A 24091-nucleotide genomic window follows, 5' to 3' on the forward strand; every position below is an offset into this window, starting at 1 on the left:
TATAAATATACATATATCCTCCCCTGGCTTGAACCTCCTTACCACCCATCCGCTCCCACCCCTCTACATCATCAGAGAGCACTGAGCTGAACTCCCTGTGTTATACAGAAACTTCACTAGCAATCTATTTTACACATACAAATGAATACGTTTCAATGTTACTCTCTCAATTCGTCCCACCCTCTCCTTCCCCCACTGTGTTCACAAGTCTAGAAGAGCACGTTTTCTTATTCTGACTTAAAGTGTATCAATACTTTTAACTAAAAGACGGAAACCATTCTTTTTCCTAAAAACAACTAGATTAGACATAAAAGAATCATGCTTTTGGTATTTCTCTTCTAGTCAGACTCGTCTGACTATACAGAAATAACTTATGCTCACAACCTCTTTCTCATTAGGGATGCTAACTTGATCCTCACTCTCCTTTACTTAGAGGTAATAAACCAGAAAGAAGTATCAGCATGGACCTACCACTACAGCAATAAAACATATTCATGGAATTATTCCCGGGCATTCTGTCAGAAGTACTACACGGATTTAGTGGCCATCCAGAATAAAAACGAGATTGCTTATCTCAACGAGACCATACCTTACTACAACTCTTACTACTGGATTGGTATTCGAAAGATCAACAATAAATGGACCTGGGTGGGAACCAACAAGACTCTCACTGAGGAGGCTGAGAACTGGGCTGACAATGAGCCTAACAACAAGAGGAACAACCAGGACTGTGTGGAGATCTACATCAAGAGTCTGTCAGCCCCTGGCAAGTGGAATGATGAGCCCTGCTGGAAAAGAAAGCGAGCACTCTGCTATAGAGGTAGGGGCTTCTCGACTCTAAAATCTACCTGTTTTTTAAAAAAATGCTTTCCCTGGTTCATTAATATAGCCCCTGAGTCAATAACATTGAGTCTCAAAGTCAGGGACATGGAAACAAAGAGTGAACTGTCAGTCAAGCAGCATTATTGAGCATCTTGAAGAATATAAGATCAGGATTAGAAAAAACTGGCCTTTTGAAGCCAGAAGGAAATTTTAATATCATTCGGTCCACCCTTATAATTTATAATGGCCAAAATAGATGCTCAGGAAGTCTTGGTGTCCTAAAATTTATGTCCATAGCTTTTCAGTATCACTGGGCCCTAGAATAAGAGAATGTATAGTTTGAGAGAGAATTTGGCCTTGTCTCTAGGAGACAGCTATGACCTCATCAACACAGACACTCATTGCTTTTGTAGTATCGTTTCTAATACGAATCCACCACAGGTGCGCAGTGCCTACGCCCTCAAAGAGTCTCTTGCAGGAAGGAAACTCTGTCCTTCTCTATTCTGTCATCCAAGTGGCATAGACTTAGGGAGGAGGGCCTGGCAGGCCAGTCATGCTCTGTACCACCTAAATCTCATATATTCAGACCTATGACACAGCTCCCTACAAGGTCATTTGTCTTTGATCATGAGTAGGTCTTAAACATCTCATTCAACTCCTCTGCCATGTGGTCCTGGGCATAGACTTAACACAGGCAAAAAGTGGAAAGGCTTTGGCCCTAACTTCAGACAGGTTGGACTCAAAGAAGGAAGTTGCTTGAGGTCACATAATAGAAGGGGGTGATTATGTAAGTGTGACCCCTGCCACCCCTCATCTAGTTCCTAACCTCCATGCTGTGATATCTGTCATAGGAGCTTCCATAATAATACAACTTTATGAATGTGATTGGTTAAGAGCCACAGCCTATTTTGTACCACACAGAGGAGCTTCTCTGACTACCCATGTACTGGTAGCTCCATTTGTCCCTCTGTGTCCCCAAATGGCAACCCCTCTTTAGGCCACATTAAATACAGCCTAAAACAGAAGTCAGGCAGTACTGATGAACCAGTAAGGGCAGGAATAGAGACGCAGACTTGTGGATACAGTGGGGGTGGGGGGGCACAAATTGAGAGAGTAGCACTGAAACATATACATTACCATATGTAAAATAGATAGCTGGTGGGAAGTTGCTGTATAACACAGGGAGCTCAGCCCAGTGCTCTATAACAACCTAGAGGAGTGGGATGGGGTGGGGTGGTGGGGCATGGGAGGGAGGCTCAGGAGGGAGGGGACACATGTATACGTATGGCTCATTTACACTGCTGTATGGCAGAAACCAACACAACATTGTAAAGCAACTATCCTCTAATCAAAAATTTTAAAAATAGAAGCCAAGCAATGCTCCAGCAGGCTCCTACGGCACACTTCACAGGGAACAGGCTGGTTCTCCAGGGGACACTGTGGTTTTCTGTTGTCTGGCTAGCTCGAGGTTACTCAAGTGGGGCTAAGACTTGGAATAAGAAACCAGCTTTTCTTTGTACCTCTTAAGAATGTCTGTGATTCTGACCCTTCTGTATCCACGCAGCCTCCTGCCAGGACATGTCCTGCAGCAAGCAAGGAGAGTGCATTGAGACCATTGGGAACTACACCTGCTCCTGTTACCCTGGATTCTATGGACCGGAGTGTGAATATGGTGAGCCAGCTATTTTGTTGATAGCAACGTGGTCCATGGTCTTGTGCTAGAGGTGATGCCAGGAAGCAAATCGTCATGTTGGAGCCTCTCCAGAGGGTACAGGCTAGTCCTAGGTCCTCTCTTTACCATCTGTCAGTCTGCCCCACTCAAACTGGCCAATCACACACTCAGGGTTAAACCACTTTATTTTTAGAGTGAACACGTCCTCCTAAAATTTCAAAATTTAAAAGGGAAAATGTAAGGGCAGTAAAACAAAGAGAACTCTTTCAGGCTAATTTTGTTTGCTGGAAATAAACACCAGTGAAAGTATGATCATTTCCCAGGATGCAACCAATACAAGAGCTTCCCAGGTGGCTCAGTGGTAAAGAATCCACCTGCCAATGCAGGAGATGTGGGTTCAATCCCTGGGTCAGGAAGGAAATGGCAGCCCACTCCAGTATTCTTGCCTGGAAAATTCCATGAACAGAGGAGCCTGGCAGAATATAGTTCATGGGGTTGCAAAAGAGTCGAACATGACTGAGCGACTAAACAAACAAAACAAATCAATACAAAGGAACAGAGTAAAGATAAACAGGTTAGGTTAGAAGCCCAGGGAGATTGATTCAGATGGGTTATACAAACAGTTTCAGCTTTTAGCAAACCTGACATTTTTTTTCAGTGTGCAAAGAAAGAAATCAATATTTTGTCCTTACAGTCAGAGAGTGCGGCGAGTTTGATCTTCCTCAACATGTGCACATGAACTGCAGCCACCCTCTTGGAAACTTCTCTTTCAACTCACACTGCAGCTTCCACTGCGCTGAAGGCTATGCGCTGAACGGACCCAGTGAGCTGGAGTGTTTGGCTTCTGGAATCTGGACGAATTCACCCCCACAGTGTGTAGGTATGTACACCCAATTCTTTTCCATTCTCATTGACAACTAGAATTTCAGAGGGAACAAGAGGCTTTCTCCATTTGAAAACCAAGAAGATCTACACTAAATGGGACATTGTGCTTATTACTACTGCCCATCAACCAGAGTAACACTAGTTTTCATTTTCATCTGAGGAGTGAGGGAGTTTAATTCTTGATCCTCATGCAAAAGCATTACAAAAAGGCCCCTCTCCCTTTGTTCATTGCAACGTGAACAGAGTGAGATAATGACTCGGGGGTTGGGTATTATTAATTTGAGAATTTCACCTTGCTTCTTTAAAAAGGAAACAAAGCAAGGATGTTTGGGTCTTTCCGAACAGCTACTGAAAGTACCATTTTACCAACCAAGTTCAGCACCTTGCCTAATGCTTCGGGAAGATATAGCAGCTATTGCTGGCTTCCCAGGTGGTACTGTGGTTAAAGAACCTGCCTGCCAATGCAGAAGATGAAAAAGACACAACAGGTTCGACCCCTGGGTTGGGAAGGTCTCTTGGCATAGGAAATGGCATCCTGCTCCAGTATTCTTGCCTGGAAAATTCCTTGGACAGAGGAGCATCCATGGGGTCACAAAGAGTTGGACATGACTGAGTGCATGCACACAGACACACAGACACACACACACAGCTGCTGCAGCATCCTAAGGTTTCCAAGGTGCTGGGCATGACACCAGGCCTCATGCTATTGCTCTGTGGTTGTTTTTTAGCTGTCCAGTGCCCGGCTCTGAAGTCTCCGGAGCAAGGAAGCATGAGCTGTGTCCAGTCCGCGGAAGCATTCCAGCACCAGTCCAGCTGCAGCTTCAGCTGCGAAGAGGGATTCGCATTAGTTGGGCCAGAGGTAGTGCACTGCACAGCCTTGGGGGTGTGGACAGCCCCAACTCCGGTGTGTAAAGGTGAGTTCCAGGAGGTTGGGGATGTATAATGTCCACTGCATCTGGTTCTTGCTGGGAGCACAGATGAAACCACCCTGAATCACAACTTGACTCTCCTTTTACCTACCACTCAGCTAGACTGGGGGCTTCCCTGGTGGCTCAGATAGTAAAGAATCCACTTGCAGTGCAGGAGACCTGGGTTTGATCCCTGGGTTTGGAAGATCCCCTGGAGAAGGGAGAAGCTACCTACTCCAGTATTCTTGCCTAGAAAATTTCATGGAAAGAGGAACCTGGCGGGCTACAGTCCATGGCGTCGCAAAGAGTCAAGCAATTCAGTCATGTCAAGCAACATGACTGAGCGACTAACACATGCACACACACACACACACACACACACACACACACACACACACAGCTAGATTGGGTTCATCTGGGATAGGAAAGGAGTGTCAGGCTCTAGAAGAACAAGAGGCTGATTTTACTATTGACTGTAAACAAAATTTAGAAGTCCTCCTCTCCCCAAAACTCACTGCCCTCAAGTAATTTCAGAATGACCTCATTCATAAATTTCACCTAAGATGGAATGGTGACATCTCCATCTGTAAGTAGATGCTAGAAGACCTACCAGGAGAGGTTTCTAGCAGTAAAGGGGATAGGGGACATTTGATAAAGGAGTCTTGAAAGAAACTTTTATTTTAAAGAGATTTAGGTCCTCCCGAAGCTTGGTTCTACAAATCTGGACAAACGTCATTAGGATCTCCTGACCCTTACAGATTCCTAGCTCCACTTAGATTTCCAGAGGTGGTTTCACCATTGCTCTCCCAGCTGTGAGCATGGTTCTTCTCCTTCCTCAGTACCTTTCTCTATGGCCTTGTTGATTCTGGCCAGCTATGCAGTGTGAGTTCCCGGAAGCCCCTACCAAGGGAATCCTGGACTGTGTCCATCCCCTTGTTTCCCTTGCAGTGGCTCTAGCTGCAAATTTGAATGCAAACCTTGCCATCGAGTGAGGGGCAAGGACAAAGTGCTGCCTTGGCCCTGGCTGGGGAACCCCACCCTTGCCAGCCTTCAAGGGTAGGATTTTTTCACCAATAGCCCCCAGTCCACTGGGTAGTATAAGTTTATGCTGTCTATTTAGGCAAGGAGTCTTGACACAGTGGGGAAGATCAAGGGCTTTTAATATCAGTATGATCTTTTCCAGGCTCTGATCCTGAAATGGGTTGTTCAGCCCCCAGGAGGGATGGTTTTCTCCTCTGTAAAATGAGCTATGAATTGCAAGGAGCTTCTGTGAAATGAACTATGAATTTCAAGGAGCTTTAAAAAGGATGAAACATATAAAAAGTATACAATTAAATAGTATGTATAAAGTTCTCGCAGAGAGCCTTTGTTTCTGCCTCTTTTTTCCCTGCCTGCCTCACTGGTGTCCAGAAGCAGTGGGTCAGTGTCCTTGCTATACTTCAGACAGAGTCAGAACAGTGGCTATCAGGACACACAGACAGATTGCTCATCACAGTCCTTGGTGGCAGTCTTTGACAAAGGATCAAAGGAACACTGTGACAAAGGATCAAAGAGAGGCTGTGATGCAATCCAAGGCAGGTATCTAATACCACAAAACTGCATTCTGTGCAACTGCCTCACACCTCACACCAATTGCATCTTATCAAGCAAAAATGGGGAATAGCATAGCAAGAAATTAAATATTGAATAAGTGAATTCCTGGAAGACCTGAATTATAAGCCCAGCTCTATTACTGTCTACATGTGAGACCTTAGGGATGTCACTTAAAATTTCTAAACCTCACTTTTAATCTGCAAAGTTAGAGAGAAATGCTAGAGGATCTTTGGAACTTAAATACCCTGATTCTGTAAAACCTAGAGGTCTAAGGTCACTGTGTGCAGTCTTTGTATTCTGAAAAACTCCAGGAATATTCTGGAGATGAAATGCTTTGTCAAGGAAGAGCATGAGGAAATCAGCCTTTTTCAGAACTGAGGTCACTTGGGGCTTAATTATGCTCAGGAACTGACCTTGGGCTGCACACTCACTTGGCAACCAAAGCCTGTTTAGGATGACATCCTGTGTTCCAGAAACAAGGCTCATTTAGAATCCTTTTATTGGGCTGGGTATTAGAGTGTCAACAATAAGCTATGTTGTTTTCGCTTTTTCCTTAAAAGTTCAGTCTGGCTATATCTCCTCTGTACAGATCCAATTTTCACAAATATTTTCAATGAATATTTAAAGAGTACCTTCAATGTCCCAAACACTGCCAGGCTCTCAGATACAATTCTGGATGACTGACATCAGCCACAAAGAGACTGCAGTCTAAGGGGCAGAGTTATAATACGGCATGAACAGCTCAAGCACAGGGGCTGTGGGAGCATGCTGGAAGGGGTTCTACCCTGAGCTGGGATGGGCAGGGAAGGTTTCTTAAGCAAAGTGTAGTGTAAGCTGAGACTTGAAGGGCAGGTGAGAAATCCAGGCAAAGAAGGGGAGAGGAAGGGAAGGTGCTCCAGGAAGATTCCCCATTTGGAAAAAGGACAATTTGGTGTTCTGAATATACTGACAATGTGAGTCAAAAAGATGCATGATCTCTTGAGGGGCTCTTCTGCAAAGGAATTGAGCCCTTCCACCACCCAGTGTCTGACAATCACTATTTCCATTTAGCCATTGCCTGTGAGCCCCTGGAGAGTCCTGTCCATGGAAGCATGGATTGCTCCCCGTCTTTAAGAGCATTTCAGTACAACACCAGCTGTAGCTTTCATTGTGCTGAGGGTTTCACACTGAGAGGAGCTGACATCGTTCGATGTGCTGATATGGAAGAGTGGACAGCGCCAGCCCCAGTCTGTCAAAGTATACTGTGACATCATAATGTTGCTTCCGTGCCTTTCGGCTTATTAGAGGCATCAGCATCTACATTTAGTTCTGTCATTCAGTTATTGCTCAAACGTTCACTGAGAATCTATCCTGTGCCAGACCCTTTGCGCTGGGCACTCAGGATGAAGTAGTGTGTGAAGGCAGTCTTAGGGAAATGTTCATTACAGCATCCTGAAATGCAAGGTGAGAGCTACACTGACTGACACAGATGTGGTGAGTTAGCATGAAGGACAGGGGGTTGAGACAGAGCGATGACACATGAGGAACAGCATGGTACAGTGCAAGAGGAATGACAAGACTTAGTCCAGTTCTGTCCTGTCCTGACAACAAGCTCTTGGTCTCCCTGAAACTCAGTGTCACCTGCAAAGTAAAGGTACTAATATTTGCCTTACCTACCCACCTCACTAGTGGCTGTGGATTAAAGTGTGTAAATGCAAGCTTAAAACTGCATGAGCTTCATAAATGTAGGTAAAATAATGATAATAACATTACTTTGTAAATCATGTGTCTCTGATCTGATTTTACAAAATCATCTCCTTTAGATAGCTCCTGTTCTCAATATTTTGCTCTTGAAGAACAAAATAGGGAAGCCACTAGGATTATTTTCTTTTACAAGGGGGAACTCCACACAGAATTTATGTCCCAGAAGTGAAATACTATTAATAGCATCTTATGTGAGATCCCAAGCAGTTTATGTGAATCTCCTGGGTCAAAGTATACCCTGATTTTAAAACGAGGCAGTGGTTTGAAAGCAGGGTCTCGAAGAGAGATGTATACATCCATGTTCATAGCAGCACTGTTCATAATAGTTAAAATATGGAAGAAACCCAAGTGTCCCACACAGATGAACGGATGAGGAAAAATGTGATGTATCCATACAATGGAATATTATTCAGCCTTAAAACTGGAGGAGACTCTGGTTTCCCTGGTAGTTTAGATGGTAAAGAATCTGCCTGCAATGCAGGAGACTCAGGTTCAGTCCTTGGGTAGGGATGCCCTGGAGAAGGGAATGGCAGCCCACTCCAGAATTCTTGCCTGGAGAATCTCATGGACAGAGGAGCCTGGCGGGCTGCAGTCCATGGGGTCGCAAAGAGTCGGACACGCTGAGCGACTAACACTTTCGCTTTTCTGACATATGCTACAACGTGGATGAATTCAAGGACATTAAGCTGAGGGTAGTAAGCCAGTCACCAAAAGAAAAGTACTCAATGATTCCACATATGGGAGGTACTTAGAGTAGTCAAAATCAATGAGACAAAAAGTATTAAAATGATTGTTGCTGGGGACTGGAAGGAGTGGGTGTAGGTAGTTACTGTTCAATGAATACAGAGTTTCAGTGGGAGATGAAGAATGTTTTGGAGATGGATGGTGTTGATGGTTGCACAAAACTATGAATATACTTAATACCACTGGACTGTACACTTAGAAATGGTTCACTGGTAAAAGATAGGCTTTATGCAATATGTATTTTACTACAGTTAAAAAATGGAAAAAAAAAAAAAAGTGAGGCAGTAGAGGACTAGATCAGTACCGTGATGGGGAGGCTTAGGGAGGGGAATGGGATCTATTGTCTGAGAGACAAAGGCACAGAGAGCACTGCGACATGCTTAAAAGGGAGAGGTTCTTAAGGGGTCACTGGAGCCAGTCTTGTCTGCAGGCACGTAATAGAAAACTGGCTTATTCTCTTAAGCATCCAGATACATGTTCTCAGTAACTCCCTTGATAGGCCTTCCTAGCGTTCTCCACTCTGACAGGCTAGGTCAGCATCTGATGCATAGCTATAATGATTTTAAGACTATGACTACTACTGATATACTGCTGGATGCTGCTACTACTATTAGTAATAATAGCAATACATAATATTTATTGAACATTTTAGTCTAACTCCATGAGGTCATTAAAAGTATTGCTCCCATTTTAAAGATGAGAAAAGACTTATATATAAAATACAGGTGTTCTCTCCATTTAAAGCCATATACTTCATATGACTGAGATCATAGTGTACATATAATTTATATTCTGCTTTTTCACCTAACATTGTACTTTGAGACACCTCTCATATCTTTTCAAAGTACAATAGATCATATTCCTTTCATGGCTCTACCATAGTTAATTTTCAGCCTCTAATTAGTGGCAGTTATGTTTGTTTTCAATATTTTGCTCTCACATATGATAAAAAAGGGCTTCTCTGGTGGCTTAGCTGGTAAAGAATCCACCTGCAATGCGGGAGACCTGGGTTTGATCCCTGGGTTGGGAAGATCCCCTGGAGAAGGGAAAGGCTACCCACTCCAGTATTCTGGTCTGGAGAATTCCATGGACTGTATAGTTCATAGGGTCACAAAGAGTCGGACATGACTGAGTGACTTTCACTTATGATAAATGATAAAAATTTAGTGGTATTTATGTTTGTTTTCAGTACTTTGCTCTCACAAATGATATAAAATTTCTCCAAACTGATTTTTGATATGCATCTTATTATATACTTAGCATCAATTCTTGGGTCCAAATTTACGATATTTTTAAAACTATGGATGCATATTATCAAATGCTTAACAATGACTCAGCATTTCCTCATTAAGTCATTCAACTGGCATTGTGACTATATGATACTTTTCTCATCCTCCTGGTTAAACACGCCCAATTCAGAGATCCCTCTAGTTGGCATTAGAAAGAGTTAAGGGGTGGGAATCAATGAGTACTTGTGTATTACTCCTTCCTCACTCCCTGCTTCCTCCCTCCTTAGCATTGCAGTGCCAGGATCTTCCGACCTCAACTAAGGCCCGGGTGAACTGCTCGCATCCCTTTGGTGACTTTAGGTACAAGTCGACCTGTAGCTTCACCTGCGATGAAGGTTCATTCCTGGTGGGAGCAAGTGTGCTGCAATGCCTGGATACGGGGAACTGGGATGCTCCTTTTCCAGAATGCCAAGGTAGGATGAACTCTTTCCAGTGTCTTGGAAACAAATTGTAGAGTTATTTCAAAAAGCTGTATTTAAAAGGTGGTGACTGTCTAGGAGACAGAAGCTTGAAATGGACTAGAAAATGAATAAACACTATCATAAGGAAGCCCTGATTATCAGGTCACATGGGGATCCCATGTGCAGAGGCCTTGAGCAGCTGGCAGATACCACAAGCGACGGGATGTCCAACAGCAGGACAGGGGAGTGGGCTGAAGGCCCCTACCATGGAGTAGGTTCACTGTTCTCACTTCGCTAAAGATAGTCTCTGGAAACAAGGCCAGGGGAAAAGATAGTCCCAGGATGTTGTTCCAAGACTAATCTGGCACTTCAGTCCTAGGAAACACAGAGTATAGTGGTGGGATGGCAGGTAACGCATGGGTTTAATAGGAGAATGGGAGGGGCAGCATTTACAGGTGCCCGGCTGCAAATAAGATTGGAGAAACCCGCTTAGAGTAAAAGTGAAGAGTGATGAAAACAGAAAGAAACTAATCTACATATGCAAAGTCACAGGATTCTCAGAAGAAAAAAAGTACCTATTCACTAGAGTCATCTATATCTGCATTTCACTTGATATAAAATAAAGCCAGTTATTGAGTGAAATAGAACTGGTTCTGATCATCTGGGTTTGAAAATTGAAAGATAGATGTATACTTTTTATACTCCCCATTCCTTTTTCTACCCAATTATTTACTTATATTTATGGCAAACCCTACCTTTAAAAGATAACATTTGTATTTATAAAAGCTCTAGAAAAATAAACAAAAAAATCTTACATACTGTCCCCAAAATATCCCACCCTAAAGTAGACACTGGTTATGTTTCTCCTTTATTGTATAAATTCCTCCAATGTTTTCCCACTTTCCCCTCCACACAATTAGTATTTTTATGAGGCATATATAAGCTTAATAATAAAATCAGATAGGTAAAATACTAGACAATTCTGCATTGTTTGCCTTTGCTTTTCACTTTGTGCCCACTTTCAACATGAGTAAAAGCAGACAGATACGTGTTTTTAATAAAAAGGAAACCACTTGCTATTCAGGTCACACATAAGCACACACACACGCACACTACTATTAAGTTAGGGCAACACAGAGTGAACAAATGAATGAACAAAGGGGCTGACCAACTCAACAGAACTGCATGGTCTTTACCCCCAGACACAAGGGAGCCTGGCAAGCCCTGGGGGTAGGGCTGAGCCCACCTTCCGAGCTGGGTCTGCAGAGACCAGGCTTAGGATTATGACCTTGGCCCCTCAGCTCTCACTCTGGCTACGCTGAAGCCTGGATGCACTACAAAGTCCACAGGACTGTGGGGAAGAACTCGGGAGTCCCTGAGGGCGTTCCAGAGCACAGCACCTTTCCGGACAGCCTTGGGCTGTGCAGGGCACAGATTACAGTTCATTGCCCCATACCGGCCTGCCTGTGGGTGTTTCACAGGAGGGAGGCTGACACTCACCACGGCTTCCTGTGACCTTCTAGTTCCCTTCCGCTTTTAGTTCTTTGTTTACTCTGACTGAACTTTCTCCTCTTGCTGCTGAGCGAGCATCATGTGAAATACCCAAATGTGGTCTGGGCAGGAAGGTACCATGAGGCTTGCAACCTACTAGCTGTTGTAATGTGCCCCAAAATGTGTTATCAGTTTCCTTTTCCAATGCCACACCCCCTCACCCACCTTCCCACCCCAGCTATCAGAAGGCAAAGTCACAAAGGAGCTGCCAACAGACTCATGGCACCACACTCATGGCACCACATTTGTCCTTATGGTTCATAGGCTTCTTGACTTGTCTGCTCTCCCCTCTCCTCACCCCCACACTGAACACAGAAAGACTTTTCAAGTGGTGGAAAATACCAGGTCTTTGGACAAATGGATGAGATGGGGGATGTAGCTGGAGAGAAGAAGGGAAGAAGGGAAGAGACAGGTACAGAAAATGCTCACAAAGCTTCAGGCAGTTCAAATCTGTGGCTGAAAGACAGCCCTGGTTCATCCACACCACCACTGTCTCTGGTCTAAAGCCACACATGACCCAATCAGGCCAAACAATGAAGAAGAAACACCCTAAACCATGTATCCTTTTTTTTTAAAAAGCCAGTGTGTTTCATTGAGTTTTATTTCATTAATTGGCTGAGGGATATCTGGGCAGCCATTAACATTTGCATACATAGTGTTTTCACTTTTGAACCTTATAAAAATCCTGAGAACTATGTAATGCTATTATCCACATTTTAAAGGTGAATAAACATACGGAAATTCAGAGAGGTTAAAGTCACAGAGCATGATCTCCAACCAAATCAAATCCTCTAGCACCACAAACTCCACAGGGATAAACTGTGGCAAAGAACTGTGATATCTTGTTGACCAGTTTTTGTAAGTAGACAGGCAGAGTCATTTGCTGCTGGTCACTGTAGGATGAGACTGGTGGAAAGAGCATTTGCAGATGGCCAGTTACATTACTTGCTTACTTTGTGTCATGATTTTTTAATTTAATTTTTGCCTAGGATTTTGTTAACTTATTATTTTATATAATAATAAATTTGAGGTTCTCTGCAAAGCAAAGATTGTTATTTTTCCCATTTCATCGATGAAGCAACTGAGGTTCAGTATGTTTACTGTCCAGAGATGCACTGCTACTGAGTAACAGAGGCAGGTTTTGGACCCAGAGGTCATCACTTGGTTGGGGGAAGGAACTTTTGGAAGGGGAGAAAGTATTTTACTCCATTTCCCTATTTCCAATCACTTGTCATTGTTTTCTGGCAAGGTTATTGGGTCTACCTCTAAAGAAAGTGTCAAGGGAGCAGTCACTCCCACTCCCATCCAGGGGTAATTAACATGAATTGCATCACCATCACCATCTTTCCCAACAAAGTGCCAGCATCCTTTTAAATCACCTCTAAAGCTCTTTTAAATCCCTTTAGGGGTAAGCGTTTCAGAATACCAACCCACTGTCAGCTGCCGTTTCACACATTCAGGACGTCTAACTGGTGACTGGTACCATGAAATTTAAACAATCGTCTAATCCAGTACTGCACTGGTCTGTTAAGGACACACACATACACACACACACTGATTTAAGTGGCTGTGTTCTAAAACAATCTCCTCTCTCCTCCTTGGCTATGCCCACACTAGCTGTTACCTGCGCAGCTCTGCCAAACCCTCAGAATGGAGAAAAGACTTGTGTCCAACCTCTTGGAGGTTCCAGTTATGAGTCCACATGCTGGTTCACATGTCATGAGGGATTCTCTTTATCCGGACCAGAAAGACTGGACTGTACTCCATCTGGACACTGGACGGGCTCCCCACCAACGTGTGAAGAAGGTAGGACCATGGGTTTATCCTTTCTTATGGCTTCTCAGGTAACAGTATAGAATGGAGCATCATCATCAGGAATTCATGAAAATCTCAAGCTAAAGAAAGGCTTCTCTTCAAGGCATAACAATCTAGACCAAAAGCTTCCCCCCTCGAATATTCTTGTAACAATAACTTTAACCATTTCATAGTTCCATAATGTATTTCAGTGTCATTGTGACGTTTGATGTTTATCACAATCCTGAAATAAAGAGGACAGGCAATACTATCACCATTTTATGGATGAGAAAATAGAGGCTCAGAGATTAGGTAATTTATGGAAATTCATACTATTAGTGATGAAGCTCAGCTATGTCACTGGGACTTTTACTTCATTATAAAGAATTCTCCTACTACACTCTTATTCATTCCCACACCCTCCTTCACTGAGCATTGCTAAGCCCCAGACACTGAGCTTATCTCAGGGGTGGGTGTGATTTCATCCCAGCCCCTCGAGGATCTCACAGTCTAAGGATTTGTATATAGCCCCTCCTTGCTCCAGTTCCATATGGATTACAAGCTCCCTGAGGGCAGGAACTGCGCCAACTTCACCTTTGCATGTCCTGCAGCAGCTAGACAGGAAAAAATGTAGGTGTGTGACAAGTATCTGTTGAACTGAATCTTCTCATTTGCTGGTTAAATTTATTCAAGCTCAAGCCTTATTGACAATGAATTAGTGGATCCTCAAAGGCAATGGCCAGATCTTAGCTATGATTCCCCTGAAACATCTGGCTGACACATATCTGGTATATGAAAGTGAAACTGTTAATCGCTCAGTTGCGTCTGACCCTTTGTGACTGCATGGACTGTAGTCTGCCAGGCTCCTCTGTCTATGGGGATTCTCCCATCAAGAATACTGAAGTGGGTAGCTGTTCCCTTTTCCAGGGGATCTTCCCAACCAAGGGCTTGAACCCAGGTCTTCTGCATTGCAGACAGATTCTTTACCATCTGAGCCACCAAAGATAGTGTACTCTAAAGTAGAAGTTTGCAAACTGATTCATTTATAGCTCTTTCAAACATCATCATTTTGCTCTGTGACAACCTAGAGGGCTAGGATGGGGTGGTAGACAGGAGGGAGGCTCAATAGGGAGGGGACATACGTATACCTATGGCTGATTCGTGTTGTGTGGCAGAAACCAACACAATATTGTAAAACAATTATCTTCCGATTAAAAATAAATAAATTAAAAAAAAACAGTCATTACACAATTTAAGTTGCAGGAATAAGCAATTATATAGTATTTTTTTACCTGTAACATATGAAACCCAGAATAAAAGCAATATTCTCAAAGGAAAAAAAAGTCACCATTTTTTTGGTTCTTTTGTTCTGTTATTCCATGTACTACAGTCAGGAATAATAAAACCAGCAATAATAGCTAACTTTTATTGTTTGCTTAAGTACCAGCTATTATATTTGCATTTTTGCATTCAATACACACAATCCTTAACATGGTTATCATTATCCCTGTTTTAAAGATGAAGAAGTGGAGGCTTGAGAAGATAAATAGCTGGCAAAGATATGTGTGCTACATCTTAGCTACAAAGTGTGCAGTTAGGATTCAAACCCAGGTCTAGCCTGATTAGAGGACTAGAGCTTTTACCACTGCACTACACTGCCACCCAGTGGCCAGTTTCTAAACCCCAGGTCAGCTCAGCTCAATTCAGTTCAGTCGCTCAGTCCATTCCGACTCTTTGAGACCCCACCTACTGCAGCATACCAGGCTTCCCTGTCCATCACCAGGTCCGAGAGCCTACCAAACTCATGTCTATCGCGTCAGTGATGCCATCCACCCATCTCATCCTCTGCCGTCCCCTTCTCCTCCTGCCTTCAATCTTTCCCAGCATCAGGGTCTTTGCAAATAAATCAGTTCTTCGCATCAGGTGGCCAAAGTATTGGAGTTTCAGCTTCAACATCAGTCCTTCCAATGAATATTCGGGACTGATTTCCTTTAGGATTAACACATTGGATCTCCTTGCAATCCAAGGAACTCTCAAGAGCCTTCTCCAACACCACAGTTCAAACGCATCCATTCTTTGGCACTCAGTCTTCTTTATGGTCCAACTCTCACATCCATACATGACTACTGGAAAAATCATAGCTTTGACTAGATGGACCTTTGTTGGCAAAGTAATGTCTATACTTTATAATATGCTGTCTAGGCTGGTCATAACTTTTCTTCTAAGGAGCAAGCGTCTTTTAATTTCATGGGTGCAGTCACCATCTGCAGTGATAGTCATTCATAAATTTCACTGCTCTTGTCTAGTTGCAGCAGCAACTGCAGTAGCAGTTGTTTTAAAATGAACTTTAGATGAGTGATCAAGTGAGTGAATATGTTTTTAGAAATCTATTAGTGAAAAGAGCTAAATACTTATTCTTTCTTATTCCTTCTTGTGGGATGAGCACTAGATTAATATCCATAGACTTGTATTGCTCTTCCCTGAAGTTATGGAGTCACACAGAAGATCATGTCACACCCTGATATTCTCAACTCCAAAAGGAGAGGAGTGGACAGGACACCTCTGAGGCTTTTCCCCTGGACAAGGATCCTGTAGGCTAAAGTACATAAAATGCTACTGTGCGCGCATGTGTGCTGTCTTGTCCGACTCTTTGTAACTCCATGGAGTGTAGCCTGCTAGGCTCCTTTGTCCATGGGTCTCTGTCCACGGAATTTTCCAGGCAAGAATACTGGAGTGGGTTGCCATTTCCTCCTCCAAGAGATCTTCCCAACCCAGGGATCTAATGTATATATCTTGCGTCTCCTGCGTTGGCAGGCAGATTCTTTACCACTGTACCGCCTGGGAAGTCTAAAATGCTATCATCTATTGTCAAAAAAAAAAAAAAAAAAAAAAAACCACTACAAGCCATCCAAGAAATCTAGGACTTTGATAGCTGATATCTTCAGGGCTTGTGCTTCATCACAGATTTTTCAATCACTCATTTGTTTATTTCATAGGCATTTATCACGAGTTCTATTTTTCCACATTCTGTTTTAAGGCTAAAAAATTAAAAAAAAAAAAAAAACCCGAGATATAAGAAATACCTCACTGAAGTTTTTTGTTTTTGTTTTTCTCATGAAAGTTTTAAATCATACACTGCAGTCAACATGGTTGTTAAATCTGTAATCTCTGAAGCCCCCATTCCTCCTGACTCTTTTCCACCTCCTTTTCTCCACAAGAGGTGGCATTTCAGGCCTGGCCCTGCCCAGTGTCTAAAACCAAACTTGACCATGGGCAGCAGCTTTAGTGAGCTATGGGCTTTGGAACTGCCAACCTGGTCTGAACCTGATAGTTAGCTCTGGCTTTGGACCTGTGTTTCTATCTCATTCTCCAAATTTAGGCTCTAGATTTAGGCAGAGAGTTCCTCTTCTTTTCCCATATGCCTGAGTCCATGAATTTTGAAACTTTCAGCAGTGAACTCTGATTCTCATATGGTATTCTGCAGAGTCCTGGACTCTATCAGAGGGGACTGAGGGCTACCAAGTACACAGGGGCGATGTGGCAAGTGGAGCACAGTCTCTTGTTTCATGGTGCAAAGTGGGGCTCCATTTTTCTGAGTAAGTCCACAGATATTTCCCTTTCTGTTAGAATGCCAGTTTCCTGGGCCCTCTAGGACTTGAGCTCCACCTGCATTTCCTAATCTTCCCCCTTGCCTTTACCCACCAGGACCTGAATTCTTTTCCCTGAGCATAAGCGGTATTGAGTTGCTCCCATCTGGTTGCTCTGTCCCCTGCATTCCTGGCTGTTGGGCCACTATCCTGATACGATGACTGTTCCCTCAATCACGTTGTCATTGACTCTCTGGAGACCCTGTTCAACTGCTGGACCTGACACCTAATGACCAACTTCACCTTGATGGGGAGGTATGGGTCCTGGTTTTGAGTCCCAATCCTAGCTCTGTGCTTCTGCCACACCCCAGCTCATCCAAGATCTAAAATACAGTAGACTGGTGCCCTCTAAGCTCTGGCCTGGCTCATGTCTCTGTTTCATTTCTCCACTCCTCCAACCTTTATCTGACTCTGTGAAGATTGCCAGTCTTTATTTTCAAAGTTTGAGTTTAGAACCACCAACTCAATGAAATTTATTATGTACACTATTTTTTCTTTCCAAAAATTTCATGACAAAACCACATTTGACTCAAGCTAAAAAAAATAATAATAATACACAGAGACAAAGAATTCATTAAAATTAAAATAATATAAAGCAATATTTTATCAGTTGATGACAGCATGTCTGTGAACCCACTAATTCATGAATTCACATGCCATCATGTTCCCCTACATCACCAATCAAAGAAAACATCAATGAAGACCGTTTCAATAGACAGCATTGCTTTGAAGTCCATGAAAATAGAGCATTAAATATGGTAATAAAACCAGCCCTTATCCGTTTCCTATTCTTCTTGTAATAAGTCAGTTTTTAATAAAGTTTTAGAGTAGGCTCAAGAATATGACTACTTTTTGTTGTTACCCAGAGAGGTCATCTCTTGGTAAAAATCTCATCCTCTACCTCTGCACTAGGGCCCCTCACTCCACCAACTTCCTAAATTTAATTCAGCCCCCATTGCTGAGTGCCCACCACTTGCCAGATCTGGAATGGGCTTCCACATACCTCATCAAGTCTGCCCCTCAGACCGGAAAACAGGCTTCCTTGTGCAAGTTAGTCAAATCCTTCTTAGGGGCCTTTGATTTGACAAGGTTTATGTTTACAGAAGAGGGTTCAGAAACTTCCCTAGGCACAAAAGCCTGTGTTTATAACCTTGGCAGAAAAAGACTCATAGAACTGAGACCAAAGCATATCCCCCAAGTAGATTTAATGCTGTGGAATTCTCTTTGTATGCTAGGGGTCACTTAAGTCAATTTTTAAAAACAGGAACTCCTCTTGTTTCTTTTCATATCATGTAAAAACACTTGTCAGAATGCATCCAAATTAAATTGTGCTTACTAACGTTCATTCTTTTGACAAATATTTTTAGACCCCTCTACTCTGCGTTAGGCACTGTTGCCTGGGGTATAGCTGACATTATGTATTTTCTGGGAGATTATGAAAAAGCTATTTGAGGAAAAATGTTCATAAATGATTTAAACTCTATGACTTATACCAATAGATAATAAATGTTTGATAAACAGAATTGATCTGCCAGGCATGGATTCATTAATTACTCAACAATTTCATAGTTCTAAACTGAAATTAAGTATGTTACTTTGGCTATCTGAATGGTTTCACACAATCAGGATCCACAGTCCTTCAGTGAACAGCCCACTCCAAAAAAATGTGGGCCAGCATGTAAAAACCAATACTTTTCCATGAGGCGTTGCACAGGGCTTCGAGAGGTTTTTTTTAAAAAAGCAAAACAGCTAAGCAAAATGAGCTTTATCTGACCAAGGCATTGCATTCAGATAGCCTTGGATTTAAAGAAAGAACAGTCACTTAATTTGGAATAACCCAACATGAGTGAAAGTCACTCAGTCATGTTCAACTCTTTGCAACCCCATGGACTCTACAGTCCACGGAATTCTCCAGGTCAGAATATTGGAGTGGGTAGCCGTTTCCTTCTCCAGGGGATCTTCCCAACCCAGGGATTGAACCCAGGCCTCTGGCATTGCAGGTGGATATTTTTCCAGTTGAGCCACCAGGGAAGCCCAAGAATACTGGAGTGGGTAGCCTATCCCTTCTCTAGGGGATCTTCCCTACTCAGGAATCAAGCCGGGGTGCATCGCAGGCAGATTCTTTACCAGCTGAGCTACCAGGAAAGCTCCAATAACCCAATATTTGTAGATAAATAATAGTCTCATGTCAGAGAATGTCACTGAGAGAAAGACATGATCCTAAGATAAATATGTAACTTCAATAAATTTATAAAAATAGTTTTTGAGGGAAATAGTGAATTCATTTACTCATACACTTGGCATATGGTTGTTGAATACCACCTCTTGAGATCCTGCAGTGTGATTGTGGGAGACACAAAGATTTATGATTCTCAGGTTTAGGAGCTTTCCATCCAGGAGACGAGGGAAGAGTTGACATGTGATATGATAGCATGAGAGTTCAAACAAAAACACTAATGTGTTTAGAGGAGAAGACTTCAAGTTGCAGTGATCAGAAGAGGCTTTGGAAAGGCTGTTGTCTGATTGGATCCCAGAGGATGGCTGGGATTTTATTCAATGAAAATGGAAAGAAATTTAGGGTAGTTGGAGTCAAGGCCCAGAGGCAAGAACACATGAGGTCAGTTAAGGGAATTCCCGGGGAATATCCTAGCTTGACCAGGAGGTTTTGCACTTACCTGTGCTATGAAACTGTGGTTTTCTAAAAAAAGAAGGCCTGGGGATCCAAATGGAAGGAATAGTAGTTTAGGACATAACATGATCATTGCAGGTGTAGATGTGCTGAATTTGTGGAGATAGCAGGATATCTAACCGGAAGGAGTTTCAGGCAGAAGGAAGGACAGAAATGAAACCTTGGGCTGCCCTTATACAAAGAGGATGGTGAGACTCAGGGAGGCCACGAGGTCTCTGAAGCAAAAAGTTTAGAGAAAAGAGGATTAAATGGTGAATTCTTGAGTCTGACTGCTTAAACCCTTGACTCCTTCATTTTCAGAATTTCTCCCTATACTCCTCTTTGCAAACCCACCATCCTTTCCCCTGCCCTCTGCACTTCATGACTTGTGTTTGTTGTGAAATGTCTGCTACCTAGCAAAACACTGGAGACAGTGGTAGTGCAATTTGTTGAAAACGTGAATGAATTAATTTGGTGCAAAACAGGGTTTCCAGATCAATTTGGAGATTGTGACATTCTTGATTTGGCTCTCCAGCCATCAAGTGTCCAGAACTATCTGCCCCCGAGCAGGGAAGCCTGGACTGTCCTGACACTCATGGAGAATTCATTGTTGGCTCAATCTGCCATTTCTCCTGTAACAAGGGCTTGAAGCTGGAGGGGTCCAACCATGTTGAGTGCACAACTTCCGGGAGATGGATAGCACCCCCACCAACCTGCAAATGTAAAAGATACATGTCTTGTATCCTTGCAAGACAGCTCTTCTTCTAGAAATTTTCTCAACAAAAATAACAAATACTTACAAACACTCTTACTATGTGACAGGTACACATAATATTATTATGATTGTGAAAGTTTCACTTCTGTCATGAAGTGGGTTATCTATTGGGATACAGGAAACATAGCCTATGGATTTAAAAGACATATAAGGAGAGGCAGGATTTTTTCATATTTGTGAATAAAAGATATACTAATTTTTAAGCACAAATTTTCTTTCATAATTTTGGCCTCTTTTTCTCAAAGAGCTTTGTTGGGTCCATTGAATAGTTTCCATTTCTTCATCACCAGCTGAACACTAGGGGTGGAGTTACTGGTCAAATGTTTCAAATCAAGGAACTGAAGTGGGGAGAGGTCAGTTGTCATCTCTCTGCCACGTGGCAAGTTAATGACAGAGCCAGTGGCATCTTCCTCACCTCACATTTCATGTTGACCTTTGGCCTGAAGATAATGAACACCTCCCAATAGAGCAGCAATGGGCAAGCAATTGGTCTATGCATATTTTGCTGAATTTTCATATTTCTACACCCATTATTCTGGGTTTTTTTTTTTTTGGTTTTGTTTTCTTCTTATTATAAGTAACATTGACATCCTCTCCCCAAATTCTTCTTCTGGCCAGGGTAATCATCTCTTCAAGGATAATTTTAGATAATTGTTTTCATCTGGTTTTCTATGGTGGTGGATGGTTTAGTTGCTAGGTTGTGTCTGACTCTTTTGTGACCTCATGGATTGTAGCCTGCCAGGTTCCTCTGTTCATGGGAATTTGCATGCAAGAATACTGGAGTGGATGCCATTTCGTTCTCCAGGGGATCTTCCCGCACCAGGGATGAACCCGTATCTCCTGCATTGCAGGCAGATTCTTTACCGCTGAGCCACCAGGGAAGCCCCTGGTTTTCCATACCTGATTTTAATAGTTTTCCTTAACTTCCTTAAGGAGCTATTGCTAGAACCTCCCTGATTATGAAAGGACCAGAAGACAATTACTGTATGTCAGTCTTAACTCTGTTGTGTTCCTCTTAGTTGGGAGCTCTGTAAATTGAAACATTTTCTTTTCACAGTGGACACAGTATCAGCTCCTGCTCCAGGGGTGCAATGCCCAACCCTCATCGCTCCGAAGCAGGGAACAATGTCCTGTCAGCATCATGTGAGGAACTTTGGTTTGAATACCACTTGCCACTTTGGATGCAAAGCTGGATTCATACTCCTGGGAGATAGTGCTCTCCAGTGCAGACCTTCCAGACAATGGACGGCAGCAGCTCCCACGTGCAGAGGTGAGGCGAAACAGCAGGTAGCTCCGATGCTGTCTCCTAGCATGCTAGGCATTGTCCATGCCTGTCGAAATCCTACCTAATGCCAGTGACCACTTCAAGGGTCAGCTCCTCCATGAAACCCACAGCAATCCCAATTAGAAGTAATGAGCAACAGGCATATCATGTTTCCCCTTCCTTACATCGCAAGCTAATGCCCTGGTACTCCTAAAGGAGGAAACACATGGAAATGACAAAATGTGTTAGAGCCACAAGCATGCTGAACATGAAACCAGCTATATGAATTGTGAGTTACAAGGTACAATTCTATTAATGATGTGGCCTTGTGAACATTGCATATTTCATAACTGGAACCCAATTAAACAGATAAATTATGAATGTTACCTCTTGAAGACCTATACCCTATCATGAAGCAGTGTGCCTCTTCCATCACTGTATTCCCTATGAAGCACAGAACAGTGTTTTGCACATGTCAGTATTGCCCAACAATATGTGTTAAATTCAGTCTCCTGAGTTGAGTTAAATTTGAGTTAAATTTCGTTTTCTGTACACAAATCTGGGAGAATATCCTGAAATGCCCTGAAAAACAGTTTAAAGAGAATGGTGGTCTCTACTTCTTCCAAACTTTCAGAGGCCAGGTATGCTGAACAATTGTTATCTCAAGAAACATGTGCTGACATGGCAGTTAATTGCCAGTGGTAGTAATAATACTATTTAGGACAACAATATTTTTGAGAAGCAAAATTCTGTAAATAATATTTTTGTGGGCAAGACTGATCAATCCACTGGAAGTTTATTTACTGAATCGCCACTTTCTGCCCTCCTTAGTTCTTCGGCTATCCTTCTTTGAGTGTATATCTCAGTACATTTGATTTTGGAAGAACTTGTGGGAATATCAAAAATAGCTCATGTCCTTTCTGATCTTTTGTATTCCACCACATCTACTGGCAACCCTAGCTATGTTTCATATGAAACCATAATCTTTTATGTTCATTCTGTATGTTTGCTTTTCCTACATTCTTTTTTCTTCTGCAGCTGTCAAATGCGCCAAGCTACCTGTTACTGAGCCAATAGTGATGAACTGCTCCAACCCTTGGGGAAATTTCAGCTATGGATCAACCTGCAGCTTCCATTGCCCAGAGGGTCAATTACTTAATGGCTCAGAAAGAACAGCATGCCAAGAGAATGGTCAGTGGTCAACGACCATGCCAACCTGTCAAGGTATGTGTCTCATACAGGTTAGGAAGTCACTTTGATACGGAAAATAATGAAATCAGTTTTTCTCCTCTGTGTGTTTCTTAACAGTGGTCTCATTTTCTATCACTGGGTTTCCCCTGAGTTTAAGAATTGTTTCACAATGAATCAAACAGAATCTCTGAATCTTATGCAGCGCAGTGGGAATCAAATTTAGTGACTCTGTGTAAACAATCACCACTATGTTTTCAAAGCTCCAATTTGTGAAATGAATCCTCTCATTTCCTTTTAATCTTTGTATAGTATTGGATTGGCCAACAAGTCCAGCTGGGTTTTTCCATAAGATCTTACAGAAATACCCAAATGAACTTCTTGGCCAACCTAATATATCTTAAAGTTTCAAGATGTTTTAAACAGAAGGTTATTTAATGAAGAATCCTAATTCATTATCTCAGAAGACCTTTGTTTACCATATACCTCCCCCAAATAATACCCTATGTCTTCCCTAATCAAGCTCTGCTTGTAAGGTTTATTTCATCCCCTTCCATGTTTTTTCCCCTCTAGTGGCTTGTTGTAACTACTCTTTGTCATAAAAATGAATCTTCAATTACCTTCCCCCTCAAATTACCCAGTTTATTGTGTTTGTCCAAACTGCCATTTAATCATCTAATTCCATTTATTGAGTCTGTACCTTGACTCCTTAGAAATTATGTTTGATATTTAAGCATTAGGAAGAAAATCAAGTCCTGCTTGTGTCCCATTCTGTTGGAGTGATTTGCAACTTCCAGGCTTTTTGTGCTGGGTTGTTAGCACTGCCAGGACCTTGGAGGACTTATTTGATCTCACACCTTAGCGTTGTTGGGGCCCTTCTGGGGGAATGATGGTCTTCTGCACGAAACACTTCTTATGTCTCACACGTGTGTGTTTTTGTTTTACAGCAGGGCCACTGACTATCCAGGAAACCCTGACTTATGTTGGTGGAGCAGCAGCTGGTACAACAGGCTTAGTGACGGGTTCAATTCTCCTGGCTCTGCTAAGAAGGCGTTGCAGACAAAAAGGTAAATTGGAAACAGTATTCTCCTTATTTTCTTCTTTCATGTGATTTGGGGCAAGGCAGTGAAACCACAACTTCAGTAGT

At 42.6% G+C, this 24091-nt stretch overlaps 1 protein-coding gene across 1 annotated transcript in view; it reads left to right on the forward strand.

The window, feature by feature from the left end:
* Positions 1-24091, forward strand: part of SELP (selectin P) — a 105806-nt gene that overhangs the window by 76268 nt on the left and 5447 nt on the right. Inside the window, exons 4-12 of the mRNA XM_070385321.1 lie at positions 434-820; positions 2387-2494; positions 3189-3374; positions 4108-4293; positions 9884-10069; positions 13226-13414; positions 21550-21762; positions 22795-22980; positions 23892-24011. Coding sequence (XP_070241422.1) covers positions 434-820; positions 2387-2494; positions 3189-3374; positions 4108-4293; positions 9884-10069; positions 13226-13414; positions 21550-21762; positions 22795-22980; positions 23892-24011 — 1761 coding nt within the window. The remainder of the gene's footprint in view (positions 1-433; positions 821-2386; positions 2495-3188; positions 3375-4107; positions 4294-9883; positions 10070-13225; positions 13415-21549; positions 21763-22794; positions 22981-23891; positions 24012-24091) is intronic.

This window comes from Bos mutus, chromosome 16, assembly GCF_027580195.1.
Source record: "Bos mutus isolate GX-2022 chromosome 16, NWIPB_WYAK_1.1, whole genome shotgun sequence".
In the NCBI taxonomy this organism is placed as follows: domain Eukaryota; kingdom Metazoa; phylum Chordata; class Mammalia; order Artiodactyla; family Bovidae; genus Bos; species Bos mutus.